This window comes from Trichomonas vaginalis, chromosome VI (assembly GCF_026262505.1).
Source record: "Trichomonas vaginalis G3 chromosome VI, whole genome shotgun sequence".
In the NCBI taxonomy this organism is placed as follows: domain Eukaryota; phylum Parabasalia; order Trichomonadida; family Trichomonadidae; genus Trichomonas; species Trichomonas vaginalis.
This window is the reverse complement of record NC_067208.1, coordinates 10,022,528-10,041,424: the sequence shown is the minus strand read 5'-3', so window position 1 is coordinate 10,041,424 and position 18,897 is coordinate 10,022,528. Positions and strand designations below refer to the sequence as shown.

At 34.6% G+C, this 18,897-nt stretch overlaps 3 protein-coding genes across 3 annotated transcripts; all 3 read right to left on the bottom strand.

Moving 5' to 3' along the window:
* Nucleotides 1-3,055: 3,055 nt before the first annotated feature.
* TVAGG3_0837800 (nitrile biosynthetic process) lies at nucleotides 3,056-7,086 on the bottom strand (the record flags this gene model as incomplete). The annotated part of the gene is made up of 1 exon (XM_051248773.1): nucleotides 3,056-7,086. A coding segment is annotated over one exon (4,031 nt), but the record flags the coding sequence as incomplete, so codon positions are not given.
* A 1,643-nt stretch (nucleotides 7,087-8,729) lies between these two features.
* TVAGG3_0837790 (uncharacterized protein) lies at nucleotides 8,730-15,201 on the bottom strand (the record flags this gene model as incomplete). Its single annotated transcript, XM_001578912.1, has 1 exon — nucleotides 8,801-13,879. One exon carries the CDS (start codon nucleotides 13,877-13,879, stop codon nucleotides 8,801-8,803), a length of 5,079 nt encoding a protein of 1,692 aa, XP_001578962.1.
* Nucleotides 15,202-17,858: 2,657 nt separating this feature from the next.
* TVAGG3_0837780 (uncharacterized protein) lies at nucleotides 17,859-18,266 on the bottom strand (the record flags this gene model as incomplete). The annotated part of the gene is made up of 1 exon (XM_001578911.1): nucleotides 17,859-18,266. One exon carries the CDS (start codon nucleotides 18,264-18,266, stop codon nucleotides 17,859-17,861), a length of 408 nt encoding a protein of 135 aa, XP_001578961.1.
* Between the last annotated feature and the right edge of the window lie 631 nt (nucleotides 18,267-18,897).

Sequence of the window (18,897 nt, the reverse complement as noted above, 5' to 3'; positions counted from 1 at the left end):
TTGATTTATTGTTGAAGGTGATGCTTTTGGTTGTTCTAAGAAGTTCTTGATTTGTCTCGAGAGAATGTCATGAGCAGCCTCTGCGGCTTTGGTTGGATCTTCTTCTTTGTCGGTACTGGCTTTCTCAAGTTCTTCAACAGACTTGTTCACCAGGTTGTTAACAAGTGCTTTGGAGGATTCATCAATCTGTTGAAGTTCATCGTCATTAAGAACTTTGTCTGGTTTGTCTTCCTTAAGTTGTAACTTTTGAAGTGAGGCAAGTGTATCAGCAGCACGTAAGGCGGTTGTTGTGGCAACATCATTGATATGTGGATGATATTTCTCTTGTTCAACATTAACTGGATTGTGCTTGAGTGCAAGTTGTGCCATTGCACTTGCGGAGACTTGTTGAATAATGTTTTCGGCATCTTCATCTTTCATTGCATCTAAAATGTTCTTGATGATCTTATCAAGGGCTTCTTTGGCAACATTGGAAAGTGCTTCGTGGATTTGAAGAGCTTCGATCTCTGGAGATAACCCATTGAATAATCTGTTAGCAATGTCACTTGCAACTGCTGAAACTTTATCTTCTGTTGTCTTCTTGCTTTCTGATTCTGGTTGCTCTGTAACAATTGAATCTTGTTGATCATTATTTTCAGGTGTTTCATTTGTTGGTGATTTACTGGCTGATTCTTTAGATGTAAATTGTTCAAGGTTTTCAGATGCTAGTTCATGGATAGCATCAATAACTTCATCTGGAATTGCTTGAATTTGTTGTTTATGAATAGCTTCTGCAAGTGCAGCTTCTTCAGAACTAAGTGGTGTTTCTTCGGAATCAATATTAGTTGATCTCGAAACAACAAAGTCGGTGAGCTCATCAATGTCAATTGGTAATTGTGCGTCTGAATTTACTTGTGGTTTAGTGGATGGTTGTTTATTCTTTTCGGATTCTAAGAAGTTCTTGATTTGTTTGGATAGAAGACCATGCGCAGCTTCTGATGCTTTAGATGGATCATCATCTTTGTCGGTACTAGCTTTCTCAAGTTCTTCAACTGACTTTTGAACAAGATTATCAACAAGAGATTTGGATGATTCTTCGATTTGTTTGATTTCTTCGGAATTGAGTTCTTTGTTCGGGTCATCTTCCTTAAGTTGTAATTTCTGAAGGGATGCAAGTGTATCGGCTGCACGTGATGCGGATGAGTCGGCAACTTCATTGATATGTGGATGATGTTGAATTTCATCTTCATCTTCTGGATTATGTTTGAGAGCAAGTTGTGCCATTGCACTGACTGATACTTGTTGAATGATCTTCTCCGCATCTTCATCTTTCATTTCATCTAAGATGTTCTTAACAATTCTGTCAATTGTATCTTTGGCAATTTTAGATAGTAATTCTTGTGTCTGTATTGCCTCCATTTCAGCAGTGAGTCCATTAAATATTCTATTTGCTATATCATTAGCAACTTGTGAAACTTTTTCATCTTGTTGAGCTGATGGTTGAGAAGTTTCCGAGGATGAACCTTCATTCTCAATTTGAGAAGGCTGATTAGATTGTTCTTCTTTAGCTTGTGATTGTTGAATGAATTGTTCAAGATTTTGAGAAGCAAGTTCTTGAACAGCATCAATGAAATCATCCGGAATAACCATCTTCTTCTGAAGAGCAAGCTTTTCTGCAAGAGCTGCTTCTTCTGCACTGAGTGGTGTTTCTTCATTAGAAACATCAACTGATCTTGAAAGAACAAAGTCTGTGAGATCTTCAATATTAACTGCTGGTTCTGGTTGTGTTGATTCGGTCGATGGTTGTGTTGTTGTCTTTGCAGATGATGGAGTTGGTTTTTCTTGTTCAAGGAAGTTCTTGATCTGTTTAGAAAGAAGACTGTGGGCAGCTTCCGCTGCTTTCTCGGGACTCTCGTCTTTATCAGTACTTGCTTGTTCAAGAGCTTCAACGGATTTACTAACAAGATTGTTGACAAGTGCTTTACTTGATTCTTCAATCTGTTTCTCTTCACTTTCGTTAAGTTGACGAGATGGATCATCTTCTTGAAGTTGTAACTTCTGAAGTGATGCTAATGTGGATGCAGCACGAGATGCTGATGAATCGGCAACATCGTTAATATGTTTGTGATGTTCTTCTTCATCTGAATCAACTGGGTTATACTTAAGTGCCAAATCTGCAATTGCACTTGCGGAGACTTGTTGAATGATGTTTTCGGCATCTTCATCTTTCATGTTGGCGAGGATGTTCTTGATAATCTTATCAAGGGCTTCTTTAGCGATCTTTGATAATAGTTCTTGAGTTTGAATTGCTTCCATTTCTGCTGTCAAGCCATTGAAGATACGATTTGCTATATCACTGGCAACTTGTGAAACTTTTTCATCTTGTGATGCTGTTTTATCTGACTTAGTTTCTTCTTTAAATTCGTTAGGGACCAGTTCAACAGATTTGTTCTCTTCTTCTGGAGAGGATTGTTGAATGAATTGTTCAAGATTTTGAGAAGCAAGTTCTTGAACGGCATCAATGACATCATCTGGAATAACCATCTTCTTCTGAAGAGCAAGCTTTTCTGCGAGTGCTGCCTCTTCCGCACTGAGTGGTGTTTCTTCATTAGAAACATCAACTGATTTAGACAAAACAAAGTCAATTAATTTTTCAATATTGTCAGATTTGATTTGTTCATCATTATCTGCTGTTGGTTTGACATTTGAGTGATTCTCACTAGTAGTTGATTCATTTTCATTATCTGGATTTGATGGTTTCGGCTGTTCTAAGAAATTCTTGATTTGTCTCGAGAGAATGCCATGTGCGGCTTCGGCAGCTTTAGTTGGATCTTCTTCTTTGTCAGTACTGGCTTTCTCAAGCTCTTCAACGGATTTGTTAACAAGATTATCAACAAGTTCTTTAGATGATTGTTCGATTTGTTTAACTTCATCTTCATTTAATTCTTTATCTGGTTTGTCTTCTCTCAGTTGTAATTTTTGAAGTGAGGCAAGTGTATCAGCGGCACGTAAAGCGGTTGTTGTTGCGACATCATTAATATGTGGATGATACTTTCCTTGCTCAACATTGACTGGATTATGCTTGAGAGCAAGTTGAGCCATTGCACTTGCTGAAACTTGTTGAATAATCTTTTCTGCATCTTCATCTTTCATTTTAGCCAAAATATCCTTAACCATTGCATTGATTGCTTCACGAACCATTTGTGAAATTAATTCATTCTCGTGATAATCATTCAATAATCTATCAACAAGACTCTCGGCTAATTTCGATCCGATATCACCAATCATTTGATCTTCTAAAGCTTTCATTGCTTCATCTTTAGATAATCCATCCGCTTTATCACCAAGTTTATCTTTGATTTGTTCATCAGTTATTTCTTCTCCGAATTCTCCGAAGTCGATATCTCTTGATATTACGTCATAATCTTCATCATCAACACTTGGTTTATTATCCATAATGTAATCATAAATGAATTGATCACGATCTTGATCTTTTGGTGATTCTTCGTAAGCTTCTTTAGCTTTTTGTAATTGTTCATTGATGTAATTTATTGATGATTGCCTCATATCAGGATTACTTTCAAGTTTAGATGCCATTTCATTAAGCATTGCATCAACAATTTTCTCAATTTCTTCAATAGGAATTTGATGATGATTGATTTCATCTAATTTTGCAATTGCTTCTTCACGGCATTTATTAAGGAGATTATCAAGATCTTTCTTATTCTCTGGATCTGATTCATTTTCACTTGCAATCTTTGCCATTGCAGCAATATCAAGTAAATCAATCAAATCCTTTGAATTTGCTTTATCTTTTTCGGCTTCAAGTAAATCTGACTTCAACTGATTAGCAATTACATCTTTGAGCTTTGTCTTCAATTCATCTTCTGATGAAACATTACGATGTTCATCTAAAGCCCTATCAGCAAACTTAGTTGTCATTAAAATGACATCTTTCGAAAGTTCGTCATCATCAGCAATTACAACTAAAGCAAGATCTGCAGCTGCTTTGATTGATTCTTTAGCTTGTTCTACAAGTTTTGGATCATCAGGATGTTGAGAAACGGCTTGTAAAGATGTTTTAGCTACTAATGAAACAGAAGCAACAGCTGCAGCATTAATAGGAATACTTGATTGTGATTTTAGATCTGAAATAACATTTTCAAGTTCTTTGTTATCAACAGCTGAAATTGAATCTTTTACAATTGATTCAACTGATTTATCTTTGTTAGAATTAACAGCAGATAAACAATTATCAATTGCGGAATTTAATATTGATGCAACAACATTTGTTGGAGCATCCTTATTAATATTTGCAATGAAATCATTAATCAGATCTTGTGATGACAAATCATCTGGATTTTGAAGTTTAGATAAAGCTTCATCAGTTAACTTCAAAACTTTTTCGTTTTCATTTGAATTTGCCAAACATAAATCACGAGCCTTTTCTAAAGCGATTTTTGATTTTTCTAATGAATTTGGTTGTTCAACCAAAGCCAAATTACTTACTAGTCCAATAGCGATAGTTGGTAATGCATCAAGTGTTTCGTTATAATGGTATGTAACATCAGGAATCATCATATCAAGAATTTCAAATGCTAATTTTTCAGGAACATCATCATTATTTATGATGCTTTCTTTTACAGCATTTTCTTTGTTTTCTGATTCTAAAACTGCTTGATCATTTAATACATCATCAATTGCGTTGTTAGCGAATTGATTTAATGCTGGTTCAAGTCCTTTAAGCTGAACTGCTGATAAAACATCTCCAACAGCTTCTTTTGCCAAATCATGGAATAAATCTTCATTTTCTTCAATGTCGACATCTTCCATTTGTTGGGAAATAATATCATCTAATTTAGATTCATCTAAATCCTTGAATTTGAGATTATCATCTTTAGATATATCTGTTAAAACTTTGGATATTAAATCTGTCACTTTTTGTTTATCATCTTCTGGAGAATTTTCCATTTTTTCTTGGATGTTTCTGTTTACAATTACTTCTGCTAATTGACAGATCGGTTTTCTTTCATTTTCGAATTGTTCGAAAAGATTGGCAAGTAAATCTGGAGATTCTTCAACTGGTGAATTATCAATAATATCCTTTAATTTCTCTTTTTCTTCTTTGATTCTTAAATCAACAATTGAATCTCTTAATGGCTTGGAAACTTCTTTTTCTGATGCATTTGTTAATCCTTCCAAATAAACCTTCTCTGCAATCTTTGGAATTTCGTTTTCTTCTTGAGGAATTTCTCTTGATTTTATGACATCATTAAATGCTTTTTCTGCAACATCTGCTAAATCATCTTTATCATTATCATGGACTTTATTTGCATCAAGATTTAATCTTTCATTTAATTCATTTGTCATTTCATCTCTCTTTCTTTTTTCTTCTTTCAATCTTCTCTTTTCTTCTTTTTCTTTTCTCTTTCTTTCTTCTTCTTCCTTCCTCAATCTCTCCTCTTCTTCTAATCTTCTCTTTTCTTCTGCTTCTTTGGCAGCGATTTCGGCTGCTTCGTCATCTAAATCTGCTTCTTCAGGAAGAGTTAATGTATAAGATTCGAAAAGAGAAACAGGAATTTGTGATTGAATTGAAGGAAATTCTTCTGTTTTGTTGAATGGATCAGAATTATCAAACAAAGGAGAAACTTCTTCCATTGTCTTTTTGTTTCTCTTTGTTACATGATTCACAGGTGATTTTGATCTCTTTAATTTCGGTGTAAATTCTAATTTTGGAATTTCTTTTGTAGCAGAAATTTCATTATATGAATCATATCTTTTATGAACTATTTCTTGTGATAATTCAAATGGTAACTTGATTTCATAAATCATGTTTGTCAATGCACCATTTGATTCACCTCCAATGCAAACAATTTTGTCATTATTTGCCAAAATTGCTGCAAAACGAGAAATGATTTCAGGAACATTTCCTAACTCATTTACTGATATCAAACACTTCTTTTTGAGATCAACAAACTGTGCTTGAGCTTTCTCTGATCCACCTATTATCACCATTATGTCATTTGCAACAATAGAAACATGGTTTTCTCTTGGAATCAAACCGTTGATGTCAATATTCATCCATTTGTTTCTTCTTGGAGAATACATCAATAATTGGTTTGTTACACCTTTATTTGTTCTTCCTCCGAAGATATACATGTGTCCACCATGTTCTACAGTTGTGTGGTTTGTTCTTGGTTCAGGAAGATGTTCTGTAATACTTGCAACTGTTTTTTCAACAGGATTAAAACGATAAAAAGTGTTTTGCGGAATTCCTTGTTCATTTTCACCACCAAAAATGAACAAATTGTTTTTAATTGAAACGGATGTTTGTCCTTTAAGTGGCTCGAATCCTTTGCCTTTAAGAACAGCAACTTTGTACGTATTCATTGTTGGTTGATACTGGAAAATTCCTCTTGTGCATGGACCGTAAATTTTGTCACCAATTATTGATAAACAAAAAGCTTTGAAAGAAGCTTTTTTAATTGGCATTTGTGTCTGAGAAACTTTGTTATCTTCCAAAGAAATAGTAATAAGTTCAGAAGAAGTTTCTGTTCCATTGAAAATGTAAACGGAATTTCCAAAAACAATGGCTTTGTTGTCTGCCATTTCAGGAATGTTTTTGTTAGTAACAAATGGCTCCCAAATCATATTCTTCGCTGTAATGTCTTTCTGTTGTAAAGATCTGGAGATTTGGACTTCTCTAAGTTTGGAAAACCATGTTTTTTCTTCGTTTTCGGAGTGAAAATCGACAGTAAAAACATATCCACCTTTTTTCTTCATTAAATACGATTTCTTAGGGAAAGAAATGGAAATGGAATGTTGTGCAGCTGAGTTCCTTTTATATACGAATTCCAAAACAGGGGAATCGTAAAAAACTTTGGATGTTTTTGACAATCTTTTGACCAAAACAATTATATCATTAAAAATGATAAAACTGCCTGGTCCTGGTCCGCTTTTGTCTCCAGAGATGATAACTGGTGCGGAATGAATGAATTTACGACCTTCTTGGAGAAAATGGAAGTTGTTTTGGATAGATGTGTTGATTTTGACTAATGAAGACTGATTTGCGACTTTTTCAATCATTGAATCGATTTCAGCGGTCATTTGGCCAAACTCTGTCCTTAATGGTCTTAAATACCTAAAATCTGGATGCAATCTTGGTGTTAATGGTGTGATATCAATTAAAAATTTATTATATGCTTGGCTATGAGTAATTGGTAAAGCAAGTAATTCGACAATATTGATTTCCTCTGATTTTGATAATGTATATGCAACGTTTGGCTTCGAAAGGAAAGAGCAAACTAAATCTAACAATTGAGGATACTTTTCGACGTATTTTACGACATTACTAAACTTCGACGAGAATTTTCTGAATGGTAATAATACTTTGGAAGAATAAGATGTTCCACTTTCAAAGATTTGGTTGTATAAATCGGAAGAAGCATGAAGAATCTCTTCAACAGGATCAAAAATAGTAGAAATGTCTTGCTTTGAAAGCATTTGTCTCGTTTCAATCTCTGATTTCCATGTGTCGAAAAGTTTTTGAATCTCGTTATCGAAATTTTCTTCTTGATCAAGGAATTCTTGTATTAAATTTGCGCGCTTTTGTATGAGTTGGCGAGATGGTTCGTCAAGAACACCTTTAAATGTGATTTGAGAGATTTGAGCTTGGTCTAAAAGATCCAAAAGAGAACTCTCTGGATCAATTTCTTCTTCGTCAGCAAGAATTGTAGCTGAATCAAATCCGAGACCAATCATTTTAATGATTTTATGCGCTAAGTATTTTGCTTTTATCGAAAGAAATTGCGTGTATTCAAGCCATACTGTAAATTCAGTGAGATCTTCTAATTCTTCGATCTCTGGCTGTATGTGTAGTGCTATTTGAGTAGCTCGTTCTTGTGGTTGAATGCTCAATGAATACTCTGGAATTTCATCTTTATCTGGTTTTCCAGAAACAACTACAGGAGATTCGTCGATATCCAGAATGAAGTCTGATTCAACCCTCATATCGAAGAATTGTTGATTCATAAATAAAACATAATCTCTTTTATTTAAATATTCGAGGATTTCTTTTTCATTTTTGCCTTTTAATAGATCGGCTGATATAGCTTCAACGCCTAGTTCGCTGTTCAAAAAGCAAACGTAGTGCATTGTCGCCATAAAATTTCTAAAATTTGATTGAGCATTCAAATAATTTTACATCTCAAACTTTATATTTTTAAAAGATATTTGTTTCATTTGTTTCATTTCTTGCTTAATGTAAGGGAAAATGCCTTAAATTCTCCGGCTATACAATATCGAAATTTGAACATTTGTTGAATAATGGTATTCTGGCGTTCTCAGATATTTTTCTTGTTTTCTGATCAGTTAATAACTAATGAAACAAATTTGAAGTAACATATGTTTTAATTTTTACGAATTCATTACCTTCAACGTAAACTTATTCATAATATTGGCTAAGAAATCCATCTAAAAATGCATCAGGAAAATGTTTATGGTATATTTATTTCACTTCACAAAACCAAATGCAAATTAGTTACATTGATTATGAAACATACGCTAAAAATTTCAATAATTGGTATAATGATGATTTTGTACATCATTGCTAAGAAAAATATATAACAATTCATTATATTGAAGGAAAAAATATTCAAATTGCATGATTAACTCATTGATATAAAGACATTCTCGGATCTATGTGTGATCATTAAAACCATCAACATATTGAAAAGACCTAATAATATTATCGCGTACTACTTTTAAAATTTTATTCAAAATTAAACAAAGAAAAAAAAATATAAGAAAAGAGATATATAATCTAAATGAGTGAAGAGAGTTCGTTAATTAATTCTTCTGTAATAACCGGTAAAATGACTTTTGTTTCTGGAGGAACAAATGATTTTTTGTCAGTTACAAGGTTCCACTTCTCTTGTAAGTCCTTATCTGAATCAATAAACCTTCTAACTCCTGGTTGTTTATCGAAAATAATTGGGAATGGTTTGAATGTATAGTTTGGTTGTTTCAGAACTAATTGAACTCTTGCGAAAACTCTCAACAAATAAGGGTGAGTAGATCTAATTCCCTTGAGGTATTCACCCTTCATTAATATTGCAAGAGTTACGAAATTAGTGAAATCTAATGATTGGTCGCATTCGATGAGCATTGCGATCAAATCGATAATTGGTTCTCTTTCATCGATATTTTCGAGAGTTGTTTGAACGTATTGTGCCAAGAAGTTCATAATTCTTTGTTTCGTTTCTTGATCAAAAGAGTTATAAACATCTTTCGCATTCGACCTTTCTGTTATACTTGAAGGATGAATTGGGAAATTATCAATTTCAAACAACTTCAAAAGCGGACAATCATTTGGAGCAATCAATTCTGGTATTCTCAAATCGACCTTTCTTATAACATCAAACCATAATTTCCTTGTCTCTTTCGTGATGATCGAATCAATCATCAAAGGAAGGAATCCAGGGAAGTTTTCTGGAGGATCTCCAACATCTCTAAATGTCTTTGAAAACGTCTTAGAAACAACAGCTAATGCAGAAGCAATAATGAACACGCTTCTATCATCTCTGTAAGAAAGGAAAGAAACTGCATCCCAGAACTGTTCTTTGTTTGGAATTCCTATTGATATCAATGACAAAGAAGCTGAAATTGTCTTCATTCTTGGTAACAAATATTCATCATCCAAATTCTCACCTGTTCCAATTTCGTAAGCTGCATATTTATAATCACCAGAAACATCATCAGGACACATTGTATCAATGTGTTTTCCTAACAATGACAAAGCCATACTTGAGATCGTTGAATCAGGAACTCTTGCCCAATCCATGATCAGCTTTGTCATCATTTCTTGATCATAATTTGCAGCGAATTTGTCTTTCAACAATTTCGATGGAACACCTGCAACATCTGCAGCTGCAATCACATCATTGATGCATGCATTTGCAACTTTGACGGCGCTTGGAGGTGCTCTGTTCAATGCATCAACTGAAAATGAAATGACACGCTTGAATCTATGCGAATCATTCAAAATACAGAAGAAAGCAGGAGTAGAAAACCTCGATGCAGCAACAATTGTTGCGACAGGAGCTTTGACAATCAAGAAAGCGAAAACTTGATGAACAGTTTCAACATTTGTATCAATCATGTTGTACAAATAGCTGAAGAACAAGTCGAATGCGAAAGATGACTGACTTGTAATCATAGAGATCGCTTTGTTAACTGCAGAACTTTGTGGAACTTCGCATAACAATTTAAAGAAGTCTATTGGTCTCAATGTCTTGAACAAATCATATGTCTGGCTTGTAACAGAATCAGAATCTGGAGAAATTTGAACATCATTGAGCCATGGAATGATCATTATAACAAGACGAGTATTATATTTAGACATCTTCAATGATTTGCAGATAAACTGTTCTCCGCAAAATGACATCATTTCTGACAACATTTGGGAACATTTAAGTAATTCAATTTCCAAAACAACACTTAATGGTCTTGTTAGATATCTCTTCAGGATTGTCATCTGCTTGAAGATTTGTGCTGTCTTGGTGACATCCATTGGAAGCAGACAAGTCAAGCAAACTGCGACTAAAACATCCAAAGCTTGTGGTTTAAATGATTGGTCGCAATCGTACATCAAATAGAATAATGATAAAGCAATCAAATCTCCTGCATGTGAATAAATAAATTCTGAGAAATGACCACTTGGAGGACCTGCAACAGAGAACTTCCATTGGTTAAAGTATTCATCAGGTTGGCCAAAATGAGTGAACATTCCTCCGAAAGCAGCAAAGAAATGTGGTTTCGTTTCACTTTGTTCTAAGAATAAATCTGCTTTCGCTTCAAATGCCCATCTATAAATTTGTGGTAACAAACTTGAGCTCGTGATCAAGTCGTTTTGAAGCATATCGTTAATTGCTTCTTCACTTGGTGGCAAAACTGACATAACCGCTTTATAACAGTCAATTATCAATTCCCAGTTTTGTGTGTTAGAACTTATAATCTTTGAAAGAATGTCATACCACGAGATACCTTCACAGTCGTAGTTGACTTTCGGTAAAACTGTTTTCTTTCTTGGGAATGGTGAATGTGTATTAATCGTCATTTCATTGTAGAAACGACTGAAAACCGTTTTTCCTGTCAAAAGATTATAAGTCAACGCCATAATGTTTGCGTCATCTTCTTCAAAACTAGTATAAATTTTTTCAAGCATCTGGTTCACGTAAGGAATCAACTCTTTGTTGTCTTTGTGTTCTGACACCAAAAGTGACAATCTAAATGAAGTTGGAACCATTAAACCTTTCAGAGGTATCATGAATGTCGGAATAGTGCATGGATGGATGAAAGAGAACAAAGCGACACCAATGGATTGGTTGTCAGTCTTGTACTTGAGAATCTTTGTTCTCCAGAATTGTTCCATGTTCACTAAATCAATGTTTTCTGGTTTAATGACGTTGACAACAAAAACAATGATGTTTTGGAGGAATATTGTGTCGCATGGTCCAATCTCAAAGAAATCAAGGCATTTGAGTAAAAATGACAAAATTTCTCTGTCATATTTTTCGAAACTCGATGCGTAACTTGCCAAAAAGAACTGGTAAATGTTGTTGTAACTTGAAACAGCGAAATCATTGAAATGATATAACTCGCTTGACAAGAAATCCAACAAATAAGACTTTTGGGCAGTGATAGATGGCTTCCTAGTCGATAATTCTTCGTTATTCCAGAAGTTTTCGAATGGTTTTGGACCGATAAATGGCTCGGCCAAGTGAAGTAACTTTATCGCTTCACTTCTTATGTAAGAAAATGAAGAACATAAACCGAGAACACCGATTTGTACAATAGGAACAATCATCTCTTCTTCTCTTGGCAGTTTCATGTACACAGCGCTGTCCAAAACTTGTTCCATCGCGTAGACAATTCTGAATAAATGAGCGATTTCTATTGTCGGACATTTGAAAACTAAAGGAGTAATTGAACAAACTAAATCTTTGAGGATCTGGTCTTGTCGATGGAGACAAGCTTGCAATGTGTGAATTGCCATAGCAGCAATCTCATTCGATGATGACAAAATAAATGGTGGAATGTATTGTACTTGGTCTTTCTTTATCTTTGTAAATATCCAAATGTTCAAAATTCCAATTGGTCCGTCAAATTTTCTCGCGGCTTGCTGTGATGAATATCCTGATGCAAGCAGTGGATGGGGAACGTAATGCTCGAACAGTTTGTTCTCTATTGTACGTGAGCCGAGTCTGTCCCATCTCACTTTTATGATTTTTCCGGTGATGCATTCTGGAGGCATCGGATGCGAAATTTTCGGAAGAACTTGGAGGAAGGAATTCAATGGCATGTCGGTGGTTTTGATCGCGGAAACAAGGGATTGGACAAGAAATAGCTCGGCATTCATCGGAGCTAAAGAAATCGTGTTTTCTCGGATAAATCGTTTAATTACTTCTTGGGCGGACTTCTCAATAACATCCATGAGGTTCTTATTGCCAAAGAATGCGGATCCATGCACCAACATTGCGGTTGTCGATGCTGTAAATGCAAGATGATTATTATTTGCAAATAATGAAGAGGCAACAACAGAAGATCTGACTGTAAAGTATGCGCTAAGGTCGTATGATGCAAGTTGTACAAAGAATTTGGATAATTCGTTCTGTGCGTCAATGAAATATCTGACTTTTTGGATGGCGTTATCCAAAGCACTAAATATGGTGGTGAGAGGGATCTTACGCTTCCCTGGTGGCCTTTTTGGCTGCTGAGATCGCTCTAAACTGATCTCTTTGTTGTAATTCGGACCTGCAAATAAAATGGTCAAAGCTCTGATGAAATTTTTGGCTCGTAATGGGTAATTGATAAGTGGTAGAAGACTTTTCTCTATGAATTGAGTCATTTTTTTCGTAGAATCGTTGGTATAATATAAAATCATTGCCTGGATTTCAGGAACAGGTAAAGGAATCTCGAATTGTGATAGGCATTTATTAATGAATTTTTGTATTGGTTTTAGGAAGTTAGTTACGTCTAATTCGTCTGTATAAATTGATAAAGTGCTGCAAAGATAAGCAAGTATGAATTGGCAAACGGTATCTAGTAACTGGAAGTTGTTCTTATTATTTTGAAGAACTTTTGAGATTTCGGTGAGATTTTGAGAAAATTTGTCTAATTGCTTGATTCCAATTTTACTTGGATTAAATCCGGTAAAAACTCGAAGGTTTAAAATTGATGTCATGATAGGATTTGTCATTGTCATTTTCATTGCGGCAGTTAAAGTCTCATGTGCATGATCTGTAACGAATGGAGTAATATAATATAAAGCGCGAGACCAGTGGCTTGCTGAAATCATCGAAACTCGTATAATATAGGTATTATCTCTTGAAGCAAAGGCATGTTGGTAAAATAATCGATATAATGCTTGAATCATTGACTGAAAGTCATTTCCATCTCTATATCTTTCTTCATCCATTCGTGTTGTTACTGCCGAAAATAGCAGTTGCAAAAAAGTTGCAGCTAATATTTCGTTCATGCACTGCAAACAATACTGCACGTCAACATTAATTATATCAGCTGGATTTATCCATGATATGTATGTTATTTCTTTTGGTATTTTGTAATCCGGACTCAACGATATTTGGGGTAAGGAAGAAATAAAGATCTGTGCACTTTGAACTGGATCAACTAATGCTATTTCAGCTACGTGATATAAGATAGCTGGAATTGAGTCGTTTGTATTGAAAAAATGTGTTAAATAAGAATTAATTGTGTTAATTTTGTCGATTTCGCCCATTCCATCAATATTCGGACGATTATTAATAAGAATTTGTGCTGTTAATGATAAAGATGAGGAGAGTGCTTGAACTTCTTTCGCAATGATGGATTGGGAAGTCATCAAAATTTCAGCACTGACAAAAAGTTTTTTTTTTCGAAATAAAAAAAATTATGAAAAAAAAATTAAATTATTCATTAAAATGTGTTTTTGTTTAATATGTCTGCTTTATAGTTAAATTTCATACGAAACATATTGAAAACTCATGAAGATTTCGTGAATCAGAAATATTTGAGATTTATTTCATAGATCTTATAATCAAATGAAGTATAACATTGAAAATAGTGAAAATAATTCATAAAATAATGGTATATGTTGATGTCACCAACCATCTGATTTTGAAGGTTGATGTAGCATTCACTGAAATTTAATTGAGATCTTTATAATATCACAGAAACAATCAGATATATTTCATTTGATGTCAGCATTTCATTTTGGCAATTCAAAAGTTATCTAAGAAATTAAAAATGAATCTGATTTTTGACAATTTTGCCATTTATTCTTTCAAAATTGGCATTTAACCGTTTTGGTAATTCAAAATAGAAATGTTGTTGTTTTTTGATCTCTTTTGTCTTGCTACTAGTTGGGATGTTCTTGGATTACCATGGGAAGATAAACTTGGGCAGATGGAGAGAGATTATACAACCACTGACCTCCAATCAATTGTTGATGACGTGGCAAACCAATTTCACATCGAAAGAGACAGGATTGATTCATTCTTTAGGAGTTGCAAATACCATTCTTCAGTTATGCAGATTTTCCACAGATTCGATATGAAAGTTAATAATGACAATATCAGAACCTTATATTATGGTGCCACTGTAATGAAAATTAGGAAGTTTGGAAATACTTATCGTGTATACTTTCATTTTATGAAGATTTTTGAATTTTAAATGCCTGTTGCATCTACATAGGCAAAAAGCTGTGAGATAAATGCCTATTGAAAAGCCAAAACTTCCTCCGATAATTATATAAGTAACACCATTTTTGAATATGAGTTCTAATATGCCTGCCCCTAAAAGTCCACCAGTAACAGCACAGTAAATCGCGGTAAATCCTCCAAGTCCTCCCAGGAAAAATTGAGCTAGAAGAAATACAGCCATTGGAAACATAATGCAGTTAAAAGCAAGTTTCGTTGCCAAATTTAGTTGTTCTAATCCGTTTTGAATATTACAAATAGTTGTTAGGAAATTCATTATTGCATCACCTAAAAATTCGAGCCATTTAGGAGGATGAAGCTTGAAAAATCTACTTGAGACTGCGATGTTTTGAATAAATGTTACGAAGGAATTTATTAAAGAAACAAGAGATATGTCTTCCATTAACACTTTTGTGAACCTGGTTAAAATTTAAATCAAATCACACTTTTGTGTTCCTGATTAAAATTTTTAAAAATCGCACCTTTTGAAACAAAAATAATCGTATGATTGAGAATTATAATTATATCTTCCATTAACTGATTTTATTTAAAAAAAATTATGATATCAGCACTTAAAGATATGAGCTCTCAATTTTCGACCCCCAATATACGTTTATTTTAGTTTCGGCATATTAACATGAAGCAAGAGCCAAACCCTTAAAGACGTGTCCTCTAGTTTTGCCAACTCTTTCATATATTGTAACTATTTTCAGGAAAAAACGCAAATTCAAAATTAGAAATTCACATTTAATCGAGTATAGTATTAAATTACTATCTTTCGTACACGGACCAAGCAACAACTCAAGGTGCATGCTCATTAAAGACAAAATCCCCTCTAGTGCACTTAAATTGAGTGAGTTAGCACCAAACAAGCCATAAGTTAAAGATCTGAACTTGCTCCAGACAATGTATCACTTTAGTTATGAATGCACCAGAAATCCGTCCCAAACTCATACATTTCTACGCTAATCACGATAATAAATATACTATTTTGTACTTTTTACAATAAATCTCTCTTTGTTACACTACAAAATCAATGTGCATTTCGTTGCACCAGTTTTGAATCTTGTTAAATAATGATTTTTGTTACTTTCATGATACAGTCCCATTTAGTAAACGGATTATTTACAAAATAAAAATAAAAAATATATTTTTTATTTACGATTTTTTTATTTGGATTTTTAAGGCATAATTTAGAAAATATTAATAATTTAATCGATTTGATATTAAGAAAGACATTTAAAATTCATAAAAGATCCAAATAATTTCATATCCAAAGTTATTAATATTTGAAGATTTGAGGAAAGAAAAGGAGAAATATTGCATATGAAATGTTTTAAAAAAATAGAACAGAAATTGTAAAAGAATTTTAATAATTAATAAGATTTGGATGGGTTAAAATTTGTGATGAAACCACCCGATGCTAACTCACGCCACACATACACAGAAGCATTCTATCACGCAACCACCCGATGCTAACTCACGCCACACATACACAGAAGCATTCTATCACGCAACCACCCGATGCTAACTCACGCCACACATACACAGAAGCATTCTATCACGCAACCACCCGATGCTAACTCACGCCACACATACACAGAAGCATTCTATCACGCAACCACCCGATGCTAACTCACGCCACACATACACAGAAGCATTCTATCACGCAACCACCCGATGCTAACTCACGCCACACATACACAGAAGCATTCTATCACGCAACCACCCGATGCTAACTCACGCCACACATACACAGAAGCATTCTATCACGCAACCACCCGATGCTAACTCACGCCACACATACACAGAAGCATTCTATCACGCAACCACCCGATGCTAACTCACGCCACACATACACAGAAGCATTCTATCACGCAACCACCCGATGCTAACTCACGCCACACATACACAGAAGCATTCTATCACGCAACCACCCGATGCTAACTCACGCCACACATACACAGAAGCATTCTATCACGCAACCACCCGATGCTAACTCACGCCACACATACACAGAAGCATTCTATCACGCAACCACCCGATGCTAACTCACGCCACACATACACAGAAGCATTCTATCACGCAACCACCCGATGCTAACTCACGCCACACATACACAGAAGCATTCTATCACGCAACCACCCGATGCTAACTCACGCCACACATACACAGAAGCATTCTATCACGCAACCACCCGATGCTAACTCACGCCACACATACACAGAAGCATTCTATCACGCAACCACCCGATGCTAACTCACGCCACACATACACAGAAGCATTCTATCACGCAACCACCCGATGCTAACTCACGCCACACATACACAGAAGCATTCTATCACGCAACCACCCGATGCTAACTCACGCCACACATACACAGAAGCATTCTATCACGCAACCACCCGATGCTAACTCACGCCACACATACACAGAAGCATTCTATCACGCAACCACCCGATGCTAACTCACGCCACACATACACAGAAGCATTCTATCACGCAACCACCCGATGCTAACTCACGCCACACATACACAGAAGCATTCTATCACGCAACCACCCGATGCTAACTCACGCCACACATACACAGAAGCATTCTATCACGCAACCACCCGATGCTAACTCACGCCACACATACACAGAAGCATTCTATCACGCAACCACCCGATGCTAACTCACGCCACACATACACAGAAGCATTCTATCACGCAACCACCCGATGCTAACTCACGCCACACATACACAGAAGCATTCTATCACGCAACCACCCGATGCTAACTCACGCCACACATACACAGAAGCATTCTATCACGCAACCACCCGATGCTAACTCACGCCACACATACACAGAAGCATTCTATCACGCAACCACCCAATTTGACATTAATTTTTATTAATCTTATTTTCATTACTATATTCAACCAACCAATTTGACATTAATTTTTATTAATATATTTTTCATTACTATATGCAACCACCCAATTTGACATTAATATTCATAAATATATTTATCAAACTTATATGCACCCAACGAATTTTCAAATTCCTATCAACCACTTCTTTATTTTTATATTTTACAATTCTTTTATATACAAATTTAATACAAAGTTTTTATTCACTCATCATCTCTGCTTCTTTATTATCTTCAATCTCATTCTAGCAGCTCTCGCATCTTTTACTTCCTTCATTAATTCAGGCAAGTATTTTTCTAACCAAATTTCTGGTTTATTTTGTAATGCAGATTCATAATTTTTTGATTGTTTTTCCAGAGAATTGATTAAATATTTGGCATCTTGGAACGTTTCAAGATTATAAAGCAGTTTTACGACTAAAACTGCTTTATTTTTATCGTCAATATCAATAAATTCTGCGTATTTTGATATTTCGATCGGCGAACTCTTTTCTTTGTGATCCACGAGTTCATCCTGATCACCTACATTTTTATCGATTGGGAATTCTATGATTTCACCTACGTTTTCTCCTATTTTCATAACATGTATGCCTGCAGAGGGAACATGACTCTTATTCATAAAGAAATCCTTGCAATATTTACAAGGATTCTTATCTGATACGTATTTGATAATATTCTTCACCATTTTGATTTGTTTGATCTGAAATTAAAACATTAATAAAATCTTCGATTGTTAAATCACACGATTTTCCTGAAAAAGCAAAAATATTCGAATATCTTTTATCGCCATTAATTATTGCTTGTATTAATGGTTTAGAAATTCCTGCTTTTGAGTATAATTCCTGGTCAAATGAAAAATTTTGTAAGAAACCTATAACCTGTGCATAAAATTTGGGGCGGGCAATTATAAATGCTTCTAAAAATTTAAGAATATATTGTTCCCCTAGACGATGGATTTTGATTTTAATTTGACTGAGATCTGTTTGCAAATATTTTTCACTTATAATCATATTTACCATTTCTGTAAAAGCTTCGGCGGATTTCTGAAATTTAGGTGTTGTTTCATATGTTTGAAGATACTTTACTTCATCGCTATTCGAGATAAAACGCTCTTTGAGTTCCTCCAAATAACAAATGATAGATTTATTTTCAAATCCAAATAATTTATGTCCAAAATTATATACATTCTTAATATTTCTGTTTAATTCTTTGATTTTTGAAACGATTTGTCCCCAAGGATATGATGGTGA